Below are 15455 nucleotides of genomic sequence, written 5' to 3' on the forward strand. Positions count from 1 at the left end.
TGATACGGTATTCTTAAAGGAAGCGCAGACGCTTTAAATGGCCTGTCCAGTCAGCCCTTAGACTGCACTCGGCCAGTATATAGACAAGACTTGCCGATGTTTTGAGGCATCAGTGTGCTCCGTAAACTCTGCAGGCTTCGGATCATCGCAAAAAACCCGAAGGCGTTCCTCCCGTGATGAATGATCTCGTTAGTGCAAGACATCTGCCTTGTGTGGTTGAGAGGAAAACATTGTCGAAAGACTCATCACATGCACACTGATGACGACGCTTTGGTGCTCCGTCCTCCACCCCACTGATTGGCTCTGATTGCACATTCCTCCGACTCCTACGGTGAGGGATATATGGATGAGTTGGAAGCTTCCCTCTCTCCTGTCAAACTGATTTGCCTCTCTCGGTCAGCGGTCTTGCTCCGAGTCTTTGCCAGGTTTCGAGGCGGTCTTATCATCCTCGCTGCCACCCGCTACCTGCTTGGGGGAGAGTTTGGATAGAAATGACACTGGGTAAAAGCCCAACAGCCCTCAGGTTTTCTTTGCCCTGTTTGCCTGTGAAGCGGCGAAGCAATACCACGGCTTACCGAGGCTATCGGATGGCCTTGGTGTTTTCTGTGTGTCTTGCCTGGCCTTGGAACCTTGGTCACACAGACAACTCACAACTTTCATATTAAAAGTCAGGCCAGCTGACACCTCATTAAATATAATCTGCATGGTTGAGGGCCAGGGTTACTGCAACATTTTGGTGAAAGGGCTCGGAGCGCCAGACTACACCGCCAGATTGGAAACTTTTTGGCAGTCAACTGTGTTTTGCGACATTATCCATACTCTTCTGGAGAACTCACCCGGCCCCTTGGAGAACTGGTTAAATACGGAGGGCCAGTCAATGGGACTTTAACCTTTGAACCTTCATTCTGGGAAATAAAAATATGACCCTATTCTGCTGTATTTTAAAGTATGTAGCTAGGGTTTCTGAGATTTACATTTTTTGGGGTTGTACTGAAGTAAGTTGTTAGGGTTACTTTAAGATCATTGGGTTCCAAGGTCCATGTTAACAGGTTAACAATCACTCTTCCAGAAAAATCGACAGCGTGTCCGCAATTTTATATGTCCATTTTGTTATTAATTATAGTCATAAGCACACAAATATGTCGGGGAAATAAATGAGCTTAAGTTAGTTTTATTGCAAGGAGGCATTTCTAAAGTAGCAAGACCATGACCTTGTCTATCCTTGAACGTTCCAGGTCGTGCAACACAGAGCAGCCGATTTAGATAGAGGCAAGGCCATTTATAGTGCCATCTTTATCATACATCACGGAGTTATCGCTCTGGTATGGCTGTGACAATTCGCGGTGTTGCTGGCCTAAGTCTCCTACTAAGCCTATTATAGAGTGAAGACAAGATGTCAGCTTTCTGCAAGGATGACGTAAAGAAGGAAGAAAGAGGCATTTTATTCTTGCTGGGAAAATCGTTGTTCCTCGGAATCACATTTTCCTTGCCCCTCCACAGCTCAGTGTAATTTGCTTAATCTGATCTAAATTAGAGAACATTCAGGATTGCGTGCTAGTACGCCCTCAGCGAGGCACCTGCTGTGGATGAAGTGGGTCGTAGAAATGTCTCATCTCATCTCATCTGATTTTGTATTACCCACAGATATTTGAAGAACAAGTCAGAATCCTCAGTTCTAAAAATAAGTCCTACACACCCAAATTTCTCTATTATGTCTACACTGTCATATCAGCAGTCAGAGACTGTTTTACTTTCACAACATGTTTTAGGATTACATACCATGATTAAAATGCAATATGGCATACTGGAATTAAACATCATACCCACATCCATCATCTCAACACAGAGCTTCCACATTCCGATGGTAGAGAGTCATATGACACTGGAATACTGATTGCCAGAAAGCTGCGTGTTTTATAAATGAGTCAATCACAGACAGTTAGGGAGGTTTTATCCCTGCCTGTTATGTGCCTTCCCTATATTTCCATTTCATAGAATTTTGTTGGGTGCCATCTTCATCTCTGTGGGAAAATGTGCCAACACTGCTAACACAATCACCCACACCACAGACATAGCACACGTGTGTGTGTGTGTGTGTGTGTGTGTGTGTGTGTGTGTGTGTGTGTGTGTGTGTGTGTGTGTGTGCGTGTGTGTGGGCCTAGAATTAAATCTAAAAGCAGAGAAATTGCTATGTCTGCCTGCTGTATACTTGTAAATATGAATGTAAGGGATGGCTTCCATAACTTGGGTTTTTATAAAAGTCAAAAGCATATGTTCTCTAACCGTGGACAGTACTTTGGCTCATACATCAAAAAGGATTGCAATTTTTTTTTATTCATCTTTGAAAGCTAGAATGTGAAATCCATGCCCCGCGAAACCTCTGATTATGATGAAATTTGTGATGAAAATGAATTGAAATTCATAGTGATGGCCCCAAATATAATAATGGTTCTCAAATCAACAAACGAAATGTCTTGTATAAAAGTGTGTCGGGTATATAACAACACACACAAAATGCAAGCGTTATGTCATCACAGTCAGCACATTCAATAGCAGAGACAATAGCTGGGAAGAAACGTCCTTATTACACCAGAGAAGGTGATAATTAAGTCTTGTCAGAATTGCTTTTGTGCTTCGACTGTACAGAGGGAGGTTGTGATCGAGGGACATTTCGCCAGAGTAGCAGTCAGATTAAACACCCTCCCCTGCAGCAGAGTTGATGGTGAGTGATGCTTCTGCTGAGGCTAATGAAGCTAATGGAGAAACGAGGCTGGTCAGTCCGCAATGACTATTAATGAGGAGGCGAAGCAGTGGCATAACAACAGGGATATACAGTGGGGAAGTGAACACATCGAGGGCAAGGCAGCATGTTTAGAGGCTGCTGGATAGATGAGACTGGACAATGACAAGAGGAGACAGAGATATGAATGAATTATTCATATGGTGGCATGCAAAAGAAGACTAATCCTGACTGAAAAATTGTCAGGAGTGAAAGATGTAAAGCTATCAAAGTCCTGTGTGTGACAAAACCTTGGTAAGAAGTCAGTGGGATGAAAGTTATTTCCGGGAGGCAATTTTTCGCATCCAGAAGTGAATAAAAATAGTGGAGAGACACAAACCTCACTAGAATAAACATACTAAAATAACACAAGTCGCCAGAAGCCTGTATCTCTCGGGGACAAATGAGTTCTTAAGTCTGTTGGTTCTACGCCTTGGCAGTGTATATCTGCAGCCAGTTGGCAGGAGTTTCAACTCTCAGTGGCCAAAATGAGTTCCAGCAACTTTGGTGTTTGAGCGTGCCAGCAGATGAAAGAAAATGTTAAAAGCATACCATACAACAAAATATCAAACATTATCCGAAATTGTGTCACATATTCTGTCAACATTGCCATTATTACAAGTAGTGAGTGAGTAAATGAACTGTCGCTCGCTAAGCCAGCTTGTTCCATGATTTTCCGATGTGTGAAAAAGAAAACGTATCATGTACTTATCACAGGCGGATGATTAATAAACAGATAAACATAAGGAACTATTCCTAAACTTTAGAAACTTGGGTCAGAGTTTCCTAGCCTTTTCAGAGAAGAAGCCGTCCTTCGTTGTTTTTTGCAGGACGTAAACAATGAGCGACACCGCCACCCTCAACGCTCAGTACTGCACTGCAGGTACAAATGAGTATGTAGCGGCTGGAGTGTGATTTTATCATTCAGCAATTTACAATAACAATAACATGGCGCGTTGATGCTTCAATTTTCACGTTGATGAATTTATGTTGTCGACCTAATCGATTACGAGCGACTAGGCGTTGTAGCCCCAGCAACAATAGCATCAGGTCAGCGGATCGCTAAGTTAGATGAAAACCACAGAATCATCTGCAAACATTGGCAAATTTTTCTACCCTTGTTGTGATACTAATGTGATACTAACTCGTTAAATGTGAATCCTCCATCGGGACACAGGGCATTTTACACAGAGTAACTCAATCTCTCACTCTATAAAACAAAACAAATCACGGAAATGGATGATTGTGCAGATGTTTGCTCTCAATTGTTCTCCTTTTTTCATTTTTGTGCTACCAAGAATCCAAATAATTCCACATAAAACTTGCTTTCTAATTCACAACATGTCACAGACTTTGTCACTCACACCTTGCAGCATTTATCGGTTACATGGCGTGGCATTGACTGATTTTGGCTGATGGTAACTGCAGTTCCCACTTCCTGCTAATCTTTTTTTCTGTAGCCAAAGAAAAATAAAGAAAGAGAAGAAACAGACAGATAGGTTGAATTGCCATCAACTGTTAGATTCTGGAGTCTGGAGTAGAATTTCCATCCATCCAACCATTTTGTATACCTGCTTCTCCTGTGCTCGGGGGGTGTGGGGGTTTTGCCAGAGCCTATTCCACCTGTCAAGGAGAATTTGGAATCATAAAATTATTTCCTGTGCCAAGCATTTCATTACCTGAAACAGTACGTGGTCCAACACGAGGCCCTCGCGAGCAAGGTCAGTTGCACCGACTGTATAGGTCATTGAGTGTTTTGGCCAAAGTGCGTCTTGCAAAAACAAAGACTCCAACTCACAGTTTGCTGAGGGCAGAGGGTAGCCAGTTCTACTCCGACTCCAATTCTTCCAAACTCCCTGAAGCCAAGGTGACGTGTGAGCTTTGTGCTGATGTATTGTAGCCGTTTTCAGCACATTCATGCCTTGAATTCTGCTTGAAAACCTCTATTTTGAATGGTTGTTTGGATTACCTTTTTTGCATTGTATATTGTGTGGTATTAGCATAAACTGTATCTCTTTCAGTCTGTCTTATTCTGTCTATACATGCATATATTTACTTTAACATTTTTCTGAGCTAGCACTTAAAGTAAGGGTGACCGGACTGTCTGAATATGTTATCATCTGCAGGCACTCCTCAGGGGTGTGTCCTGTCACTACTATGTTTTAAATGTGTGTGTGTGTGTGTGTGTGTGTGTGTGTGTGTATATGTATGTATATATATATATGTATATATATATATATATATATATATATATATATATATATATATATATATATATATATATATATATATATATATATATATATGTGTGTATATATATATATATATATATATATATATGTATATGTATATATATATATATATATATATATATATATATATATATATATATGTATATATATATATATATACACACACACATATATATATATATATATATATATATATATATATACATACATATACATACATATATATATATATATATACATACATATGTAACAATTGTCATTGGCATGGAGGGCAATGACCATGGACCACTGACTTGTGCTGCCGCGTGATGGGCTTTTGTGGTAACAACATAATAAAGGACACTGTGATTTTAGCTGTGAACCCTGTGTTTCCCAGTGCATTACTGTCACAAGGGAGAAGGCAAGGGAGGTGATTTTTCAAAATGATGTTAGTTTTTACATACCAACACAATGGATAGATACATTTAAGACATTTTTATGTTCCTGCAACAGCTGTTTGGACCTGGAATGAAAATTTTAACAGTTGTTTAAAGTTTCATGAGTCAGAATATAATGGGTTTCTTTTGCAAATTAAACTTATACAGACCAACATTTTTTATTTACCTCTTGGCACAACAATCCCAGCAGCAAGGTCAGACTTGCTCTCTCCGAGTAGCAAAGATCACACCTGTATACGACACAGTTATGTGTAATTATTTATTTCCCATCCTTGGGGGTGTATGCAAATGTGGTTGTCGTCTGTTTTCTTTCCATGCTGCAATGCAACACAATGCAATACAAATTCCCAGCTGAAGTTGAAATTTCCTGTGTGTCTCACAGATACACGGCAGTTGCAATGCCAATGCTGTACAACACGCGCTACAGCTCCAGGAGACGGGTCACAGTAATGATCTCAGTGGTGTGGGTTCTGTCTTTTGCTATATCGTGTCCCCTGTTGTTTGGCCTGAATAACACAGGTAAGAAAAAAGCTGCAGTCTCTCACTTATTTTTCTTTGTGTGACTTGAATGCGTTTTGAATTTGCAGCCCCTGTGTCTTCGAAATTGCTTGCTCACATTTGCATTAATATTGCGTCGAACAACGTCCTTCCATCCTTAGTGCGTCGGAGTCATTAAGCAGCTGCCCCAATCTGTGGGGGTTTACATTGAAATTGTGCATTCTCCTGTAACTGCTATTGCTGTACAGCAGCTTATACAGTCATCTTTTTTTTTTTTCCCTCACCAAAAAGATTTGTAGCTGATCAGCTTCTTCCACTCAATCAATTACAGTTTGGAGTAGATCCTTGATTCCATGGCTGTTCTGTCGGAATAAAGATCTGTGAATCCTCTGAAACATCTGCTGTTTTTAAATGAGCCGTGTCTCAACATTGAGCTGCTGTAAGCTGCAGCACACATGAAAGTGGTGTCGACCAGCAGGAGCCACTTGAACTGGAGCAATCAATATGTGTTGAACATTTCAAACAGAGATTTTCACAACATTCCTCCAGTTAATGGGTTGTCGCCCTTCCATTCATACGGTTCGGCTTAAACTCTGACATCCTCGCCGGGTTTGCACTGCGCGCTGTGTCGGAGTGCGTTCTTATGCTTGTGGCACAGAAAAAAAACCCAAAAAGAAAACATTTAACCTAAGGGCAGGAAGTTGAAATACAAGGATCAGTCATTAATGTATGAGTACAAATCGACTGGCTTCTAAGAAACCATTGTTCAATCAGGAAAAATGTGCAAGCAAGACAAGATGAGGTTGAATCATGCTGAAGTAAGCTGGTCATCACAATTTGAAGAAGAAAAGCATTGTACAAAGGTAGTAAATGGGGAAAAGATCAGCCCAACATGTATTAAGTAACAAATATTACTTTGACAAAGCAGACATTCAAATGTAAGAAAAGTCAAAAAGGACCTTTGGCGAAATTATGTAAACAGAAGGAAAGAAGACAATGGCAAAATGCTGAGACAAGGGAAAACGGAATGAAAGACATAATAGAAGGTTAACACAACAAGAATGGCGATGTCGACAAGAAGGAGGGTAGCAACAAGGGGCTTAATAGGAGGCAGGTGTGAAAAGCAGGAAAAATCTTCATAATGAAACAAATGAACAAAATGTAGCGCAAAATAAGGACAAGGTTGACCTCTTTAAATTTTAAAATCGTTTCATGTAGTTAGTGACATTGAAATGCTTCATGTAGGTACGAACGTCACATTTTTTTTTCTCGCTTTGAGGCGCACGCCTCATTGTTTGCGTGCACGTGTTCGGGCGGCGCAGAGTTTAAAATCCAATACGGCCGTTTGGGGGAAGATTAACTGCCACTAAATTTAACCCGAGCCTGACCTGTGACCCCGGGCTGGAGGAGGAAGTGGAAGTTTGGCACCAGTGGCCCAGTGGAGACTGTAGTGTTCGCCCGGATCAATGGGGAGGGGAGGGGCTAAATGATCGGTGACTGTCTAGTGCGGGAGGTGAAAGAATGTTTACTCGTCCAAATGCATTTTAAATCAGACATCAGTGGCGAGGCCTCAGGCAGTGGTCTTCACATATTTAACCGTCAAGATGTAAAGACCACTGGCTTAGGCAAGTCACTGATGTATATATATGTATATGTATGTGTGTGTGTTTGTGTGTAAATATATATATATAAATAGATATCCACTGTATATCTATCTATCTATCTATCTATCTATCTATCTATCGGTATGTATATATATATATATATGTATGTACATATATATATATATATATATATATATATATACATTTATTTATTTATTTATATATATATAGATAGATAGATTCCCATATGTCTGAACGGACATATCAGTCATATTTATTGCCTCTCCTTCTTCCTACAGCCACCCGGGATGAGTCACTCTGCGTGATCGCCAATCCAGCCTTCGTCGTGTACTCCTCCATTGTGTCCTTCTACGTTCCCTTCATCATCACTCTCCTAGTCTACGTGCAAATCTACGTGGTTCTGAGGAAGCGCAGGAAGCGGGTCAACACGAAGCCAAAGCAGCGCGTCAGTCAGGCTGCTGACCCCAACGCGGCCACTTCACTGAAGGTGAGTCGCGGTCTGCTTTATGACCCGACGCTTGCGGTAAATGAAACAGATGGTGATTTACGCCTTTATGGCCTATCGTCAGTCAGCGATCTTTTAAGCATTCAAATCAAGTCCAGTTTTTATTTTTTATCGCCCCTCGTCCACGCAACGCAATTTGCCTCAAAGAGCTTTACGTTCTGCACAGATGTCACACCCTTATGCCTTTGAATGGGGTGAGGGAGAAACTGAGAAAACCTATACATTGGAAAAGAAAACATCTCAGAGGAGGGATCTTTGTATTCACAACATAAAGTATTCACATTCTGTACTTAAGTGAATGTATGGAAACTTGTGTAAAAATACTGGTTCAACTCATTTACTCAAGTAAAATTAATTAAGTACAGGTTCTGTGATGTACTTAAGTAAAAAATAAAAATGAATTATTTTTGCAATGAATAAAACAATCATAATACCATTGGTTGATAAGCTGAGGTAAATATAATCCAGTTTTATGTCACTACACAACAGCACAGCTCAAATAGCACCAATTCAAGCAACAACTATAACAATAAGTAAATTACTATTAACAGAATTTGTAAGGAGTAGAAAGTACAGATATTTGTGTACAAATGTCGGGGGTAAAGTGAAAAGTCGTCAGAAAAAGAAATACTCAAGTAAAATACAGATACCTGAAAAATCTACAGAAGTACATTAACAAAGTATTTGTACTTTGTTACTTCCCACCCCTGCTAGACACGCAGTGGGTGTCACATATACAGATAATAACAACATGGCAATCAGCAGCAGCAGGTAGAATGGGGGCTGCTGCTAATGGAAGATAAAACTGCAAGAGCCGCCGGAGTCCAGGTTGTTAGTCCAGAGGAGCTTGTCAGCTGTGAGTCGAGGAGCAGCATCATAAAGAGCCAGTGTTTTCAATTTATCCAGGGGCAGATGGGGGAGCCAGATGATAACGACATGGCTCCATCTCGGCTGGATGGCAGGTGACACTCCATTACAAACGTGGCACCAGGCGATGAAATTGTAGAGGGTCGTCCGCGCACACCGGAGCCCAGCTTTTCTGTGCGCGAAAATCCGTCTCGGAAAACGCGTGGCAAAAAAGTGGGTGCAAAGTGTTGGGGGGGGGGGGGGGGGGGGTGTCGGCTTCTCTGTATGAAACTAGAAATCAATAATTTTCTCAAGCCAGTCTGATGGATTTATGCAGAGGCATTGTATTACATAACACCATACCATAAAAGGGAAAACCCAGACAGGGAAGGAATTGATTTTCTTCACAAAAAATAAATAAAAATAAATAAATAAATAACGGACTACATTCAATGAAGCGATTAAAGGGCAAAGCTCAGTCACACCCACAGCGTTATTTGTGTTTATTTCCTGCTGCCCTGAACTTAAGTGGCTCTTTAAATGGATCCAATTCCAGGAGACCATTTTTAATCTTAACGTCACATTTGCAGACACGTCAGCGGGTCAGAAGTCATCGCGCAGCTTTGAATATGACGGCCCTCAAAATGACCTTTTGTTGTTTTGTTTTTTTCTCTCTCTCTCTCTCTTTTCTGCGTATTGATTTTACTGACACCGCGGGCTCCACACAGGAAGCTAAGTAATGCTTCCCGTCCACTTCCCTGAATGGGTCGTGTTTGCCTGTGTGAAAAACACTGTCAGTCCGCATGGCTGGAGATGTGAGTTTAAAGGGAATGTAAACAATTCGGTTACCGACTGAGCCGCGCGGCTATTCCATATGGATTACGCGTCCGCATTCAAGGCCGCGGCGCGGCTAAAATGTGACTTCACTTGACATCCCGGTGAGATGCGCTTTGATCTCGGCGCTGCCCTGTCGTCTTTAACAGACTGCTGACGGAAGCCGCGGCTCATATATTCCGTTAAATGGCTTTTCGTGCCTGATGTGGCCTCGTTTGACCCCATAAGATGTCGGGGACCTGGACGGTCCCTTTAGCCTGTAGCGCTTTGACATTTCAACCTGTCCATGGCCTGACACAGCTGTTTCTCTCCACTAAGTGCACTCACCCAGAGGACGTGAGGCTGTGCACCATGATTGTGAAATCTAATGGGAGCTTTCCCAACAACAAGAAAAAAGTGGTGAGTGTGCCTTTTTCTTTTTTTCTTTTTTTTTTTGGAATTTACACATTGTGTGCATTTTTTTTCTCAACAATAATAATATTGCTGAAATGTTGCCTCAGCGGTTCCCTTGCTATCAGGGCGAAAAGGCGTTTTTGTTATGCATTGAAACAAATCAAAGATTAGTATTGGGAACATTCGCCGGCTGGTGTTTCAAATGCCTCCCGCTGAGAAATGACACAAATGAAAATTGACCGTCTGAATCAATGTTCTCCCGCCCACCGCGGCCTGTATCAGATATTCATTAAAGACGGAGTCAATGAAGGAGAAGATCTGGAGCTGGATGAGCTCAACAACAGCGGCTGCAGCCAGAGGCAGCGGCAGCAGCCCCAGTGCGCCCTGGGAGAAACCCCAGCCACCAGCAACCAGATGCTGATGCCCAACAGGGCTAACGTGAGCCCCACCTCCACGCCCCCGACTCCTCCCGAGGACGGCCAGAAATCCGAGAAGAACGGGGAGCCCACTCACGAGGGCCTGTCGGAACCGGCTCCGGTCGTGGCCTTAAGGAACGGCAAGACTCAGACTTCTCTGAAGACCATGAGCAAGAGGAAGATCTCACAACAGAAGGAGAAGAAGGCCACCCAGATGTTAGCCATCGTCCTCGGTAAGCAGGTTCTGTTATTTGTTGATTAATTTTTCACTGGTTGCGTTGCATTACAAACGAGCTCTCTGCAAAAGCGGTCGTGCTTGAGTCGTCCCTCTTTATCCTTTTTTTTTATTGGCCTCCAGTGAAGAGAGAGAAATCCCCTCACACCTCAGCAGGATTTGCAGATAATCTCGCCCGCATCGTATCAATTCTGACGCCGTCAGAAACTCTGACGTGTGTCGACCATCTCGCAATGTGACATCAACAGAAATGCAGCAAGAAATGATGCAATGATCAGCCTGTTGTCAAAATCATCATTATTCAGATTCATTAAATGAGCAAAATGTCTCACTTCTTAAATCGCTTATATAACCCTGCGGTATCAGACATACCATTACATTTCAATTTAACCAGCTGCTTTTTAAAAAATGCAAACACACACACACACACACACACTACCGTTCAAAAGTTTGAGGTCACTGACTCATTCCTGCGTTGAACTCCATTATAAGCAGCTTCATGAAATAATCTACTGAGATGCTCTTAGAACATTACCAGTGCACCAAAATCAGTCAGGATGTGCTGAATACAATATGGGATGGCTTTCACAGTCGTTGCCTTGAGTGTCTAATTGAATGTGACCTCAGAGAGAATGAATATCAAGTGTGCAATATCATGACAGAAGTCGAAAGGCTTTAAAATTGCAGAAAAAAAGAAAAAGAAACACGCACTAATCTACTATTTCTGAATTGATATGTCATAAAAAACAAACCCTATGGGCAAAAGAGTCAGTGTCCAATGTGAACATAAGGCTCTGTGTCCTACTCCTTCCCAGCAGTGGGTCATCCATATCTCACGATGTGAAGCCTGCTCCTCCGCCCTCGCTCTCCATCTCCTGCCTCCTCCAATAATTCAATATCTTCTCCCGTCTCCACAGGTGTGTTCATCATATGCTGGCTGCCGTTCTTCATCACCCATATCTTGAACACCCACTGCACAAGTTGCAAGGTCCCCGCCGAGATGTATAATGCTTTCACTTGGCTGGGCTACGTGAACAGTGCGGTGAACCCCATCATTTACACCACCTTCAACGTGGAGTTCCGGAAGGCTTTCATTAAGATTTTGCACTGCTAAAATGCAACATGATGTGTGAACCAGACTGGGGGAGTCTCTGCGGAATAAAGCGTCTCCTTCAGCATATACCTCATCCTGTCAAGGAAAAAGAACCACAGGGCCAAACAACGATCTGGATTTTCTTTACTTTTTTTTTTTTTTTTCCAGTGGTCGAGCTAAGAGACTGAAAAATGGACAGTGTCTTTAATCGAAAGGCGTGCCGGCTCTCGGTGTGAAACTTTTAGTTTTTGGTTTGTTTGTTTTTTTTTTGTGGGGTTCCTGTTTCCAACTTGCTGAATGTACAACAAGAAAATGTCTGTAAAAAAAAAAAAAAAAAAAAAGACCCGTTCAGTGGAGAAAGTGTAACATTGTCCTCGAAAAATCGTTGTGCTTGTCACGTTCAGAGCCATCTGTGTATACCACACACATGCAAAATGTCTATTTATTGTGTGCGTTCTTTAGGTTTTCTGACGGTGGAAATATCCGTCAGATCTTAGATATCAAGTCAGTGTTCATTACAGTGTTACAAGCCAAGCTCTTTATCTTAAAAATTCTCTAAAGTTGCTGATTTGAATGTGTGTTAAAGATGATATATATTTACTTCCTGTACAGCGTGGCAATGCCACTATCAGCATATTTTACATTTTATACATCAACAAAATCATATTATATTATTATTGTTATTATTTGCTGTATATATTTTTTTCTTATTGCATTACTTGTAACTATATGCCTGCGATGGAAATGTGGTGCATGCTACACTGCTCCTCTACTTGACTTCTCATGAAATGTATGTTTAATGAAAAAAGACAATAAAAGATGTTATGACATACTGAAAAGTGGAGTGTGTGTGTGTGCAAGTGTGTGTGTGTGTGTGTGTGTGTGTGTGTTTGTGTACACATACACATATAGTGATTTGTGGTTTTCAGCCTCCTCCTCCTTATTCCCACAACCGACTTGCTGCAGGAATAATGTTGTTTACTGGAACCGACTATCAGTGATGGTGCAGCCAAGTTGTTCTGTGGCACCTAATGATCTGCGTGTGTGTGTGTGTGTGTGTGTGTGTGTGTGGGCGTGGAGGTGTGGAGATGCGCAACCTCCGAGAAAGCTCACCTTGGAAGCTTTCCCTGCGTCGCAAATGAAATTATTGCCGTTACTACAGAAATGTTTTCAAGTCTTTCTGCTCATTTTCTCATGCCACACACAAAGATATCCTCTCTTACGCCATCAATTACAGTTCAGTGAACAGAAAAGCAGAATCGACGCGTCGGGAAACTAATGAAATGTTGTCAGTCGCACACAGTTTGGAGTGCAACCCCAAACCGAGTGCCGCTGTGAATTGCTTTTGAAAACAAAGTTATGATTTACATGAAATCAGAACACATGCTTGACAGATAAATTACAAGTCAGGAGAAATTAAAATGAACTTTGTCTGAGTTTGGAAGGCATAAAGTTGTGTGCTCAAGCAAGCATCCTGATATCTTTGCTAGATATAGATACAGTGTGTAAGGATGTGGACAAATGCATTCATATTATGTGTGTTATTTACAGTCAAAAATTCTCACCCCTGTTTATTATATTGTTATATTAATTTTGACAGATCTTCTGAGAGTCTGAATTTGAGAGTCATGCTGAAATGGAAGATTGTTTTTGTAGAGGTGAACTGAAGTTTTTGAAGACCAGTTCTAATAAAGTGTGAGTCGTTCTGATGGCAGTAAATGGACATTTTCTGGAATTCTTGATTATTTTGTGAAACCTTTTTCAGTTTAGTTTTCTCAAGATGGTTTTGACATATCAGCCAGCGGCGGCTTTTCACGTGTGCGAAACTCATTTACATTTACATACATTTACATTTCTTTTACTGTATTGAGGCCGTGTTATAAGTATTTTCGCTCTGACGGCAGCTGGGAGGGACCTTTACACAAGGACCGGGCAACTAGTGGAAGGGCCTCCATTGAAAAGAAAAAAATAGCAATACATGCCTTCATCACAAAGTCTCCAAAAGTCGCCAAATGACGCCAAATACAATCAAATAACACCCACAAAAACATCACTACAATTGTTGCTTGTCGCCTTTTTGAAAAAAAACAGTTGCTGGAGGGTCGGTGTAGTGATAAAGTTGTCAGCGCTGGTATCGGCAATGGTCGAGTTCAACTTGCGGTGCCGAGTTCGCAGAATGAAAAGCTTTTCAAGGCAATCCATCAACCTGCGGCGCGTGCAGTCCTGTTGCAATAAAGAACAGCGAACGAAAAAAGAAAGAAAAAATGTTCACGTTGAGGGGCAGCATGACAGCGAGCAAATGTAAAAGAACACTTGAGCAAAGACAGTTTGTCTTTGTGTGCGTGTAGGCAGGTTGAACGGAACGTGTGTGGGACTGCAAAAGGTTTTACTCGGTCTGAAATGGATGGATCTGAAAATTCAGCTGGCAAATAGCAGATATTACCTTTTGGTTTGACAAATGGCAGCTATCCTGATGACCAACTAACCGAATCAGCTCAAAATTGAGTCGTTTAGCATGGCCCTGTTTTTCAGGACAAAAATAAACATGTTATGGACACAATTGTTGCATCAGCGGTTCAGTTTCTTTCTTTCTTTCTTTGTTTTTTTGCAACTGATACGATCACATTTTTTTTTACCCGGGAATTGCTGTCAAAAAGAGAAAATAGTTGTCCAAAATTTTCTGATATATATATTTTTTTTTTTACAAGCAGCAGGTAACAAATTAGCAGCTATTTCATACAAACGCTCATAATCCCAAATGCAGTTTTCAAAATTTAAATTTCATTCAATGTCTTTTATTCATCTGTCTAGAGCAGAATCAGCATGAAAATGTGTTTTTGTCGCGGTGACCAAAGCCCCTTCAGGCAGCAGCTGACTGATGTGATGGATTCTGCAACACCGCTTATTGGACTTTCACCGTCTCCCAGGACATTGGGCTCCATTTGCCCTGTGGCGAACACTGTCAAAAGAAAGTTGTTATGTAGAGAGAAAAAAAAAAACGGAAAACACGAGTACAGAGGCTTTTGACCAAAAGAAAATAAAGGGATCTTTTCAATAACGGCTCCATTTGAATCCCTCAGCATCCTAGAAGACGTAGGTATGGAACCAAAATATTTAAGTGCGAGCAGCATTCTCTGTCGCACCATTGTACTCAATGCAGTGAGTCAAACCTGGTTTTGTGTGTGTGGTTAACTGGCAGAGATTCATTCACGACCCATGTGTTCTCTGTGCTATATATGGATCTGCCATTGTCCTGTGCTTGAATTTCCATAATAAATCCCCAGGGGAACTTCCCACACCACTCCGCCATGCTCTGTGTTTCATGCTCTCCTTATTCTTGTAATAGCTAGTGAATCATTTTAATTAGCATCTCCTGCGTCTGCCCGCTAAGGCGCTACAGGTACTATAATGTCTCTGTATAAATCAATCAGGGCTGAAGCACATCTTTAAACAAACTGCATAGCTTCAGCTCTGCACCTCGAGCGGCGTCGCTTTCTCTTTTAATTATCATCGCATTTATAAATAAACATACAGCTTCTTCT

At 41.5% G+C, this 15455-nt stretch overlaps 1 protein-coding gene across 1 annotated transcript in view; it reads left to right on the plus strand.

Annotated features, from left to right (window-relative positions):
* The window catches only part of drd2a (dopamine receptor D2a), a 45341-nt gene extending 31735 nt beyond the window's left edge, over positions 1-13606 (plus strand). The window contains exons 4-8 of the mRNA XM_076036051.1: positions 5851-5987; positions 7870-8078; positions 10095-10175; positions 10452-10818; positions 11738-13606. Coding sequence (XP_075892166.1) covers positions 5851-5987; positions 7870-8078; positions 10095-10175; positions 10452-10818; positions 11738-11934 — 991 coding nt within the window. The 3' untranslated portion in view covers positions 11935-13606. The remainder of the gene's footprint in view (positions 1-5850; positions 5988-7869; positions 8079-10094; positions 10176-10451; positions 10819-11737) is intronic.
* Positions 13607-15455: the final 1849 nt, after the last annotated feature.

This window comes from Nelusetta ayraudi, unplaced genomic scaffold (genome assembly GCF_046127955.1).
Source record: "Nelusetta ayraudi isolate G7.1 ecotype Tasmania unplaced genomic scaffold, CSIRO-AGI_Nayr_v1 ptg000048l, whole genome shotgun sequence".
NCBI classification, from domain to species: Eukaryota; Metazoa; Chordata; class Actinopteri; order Tetraodontiformes; family Monacanthidae; genus Nelusetta; species Nelusetta ayraudi.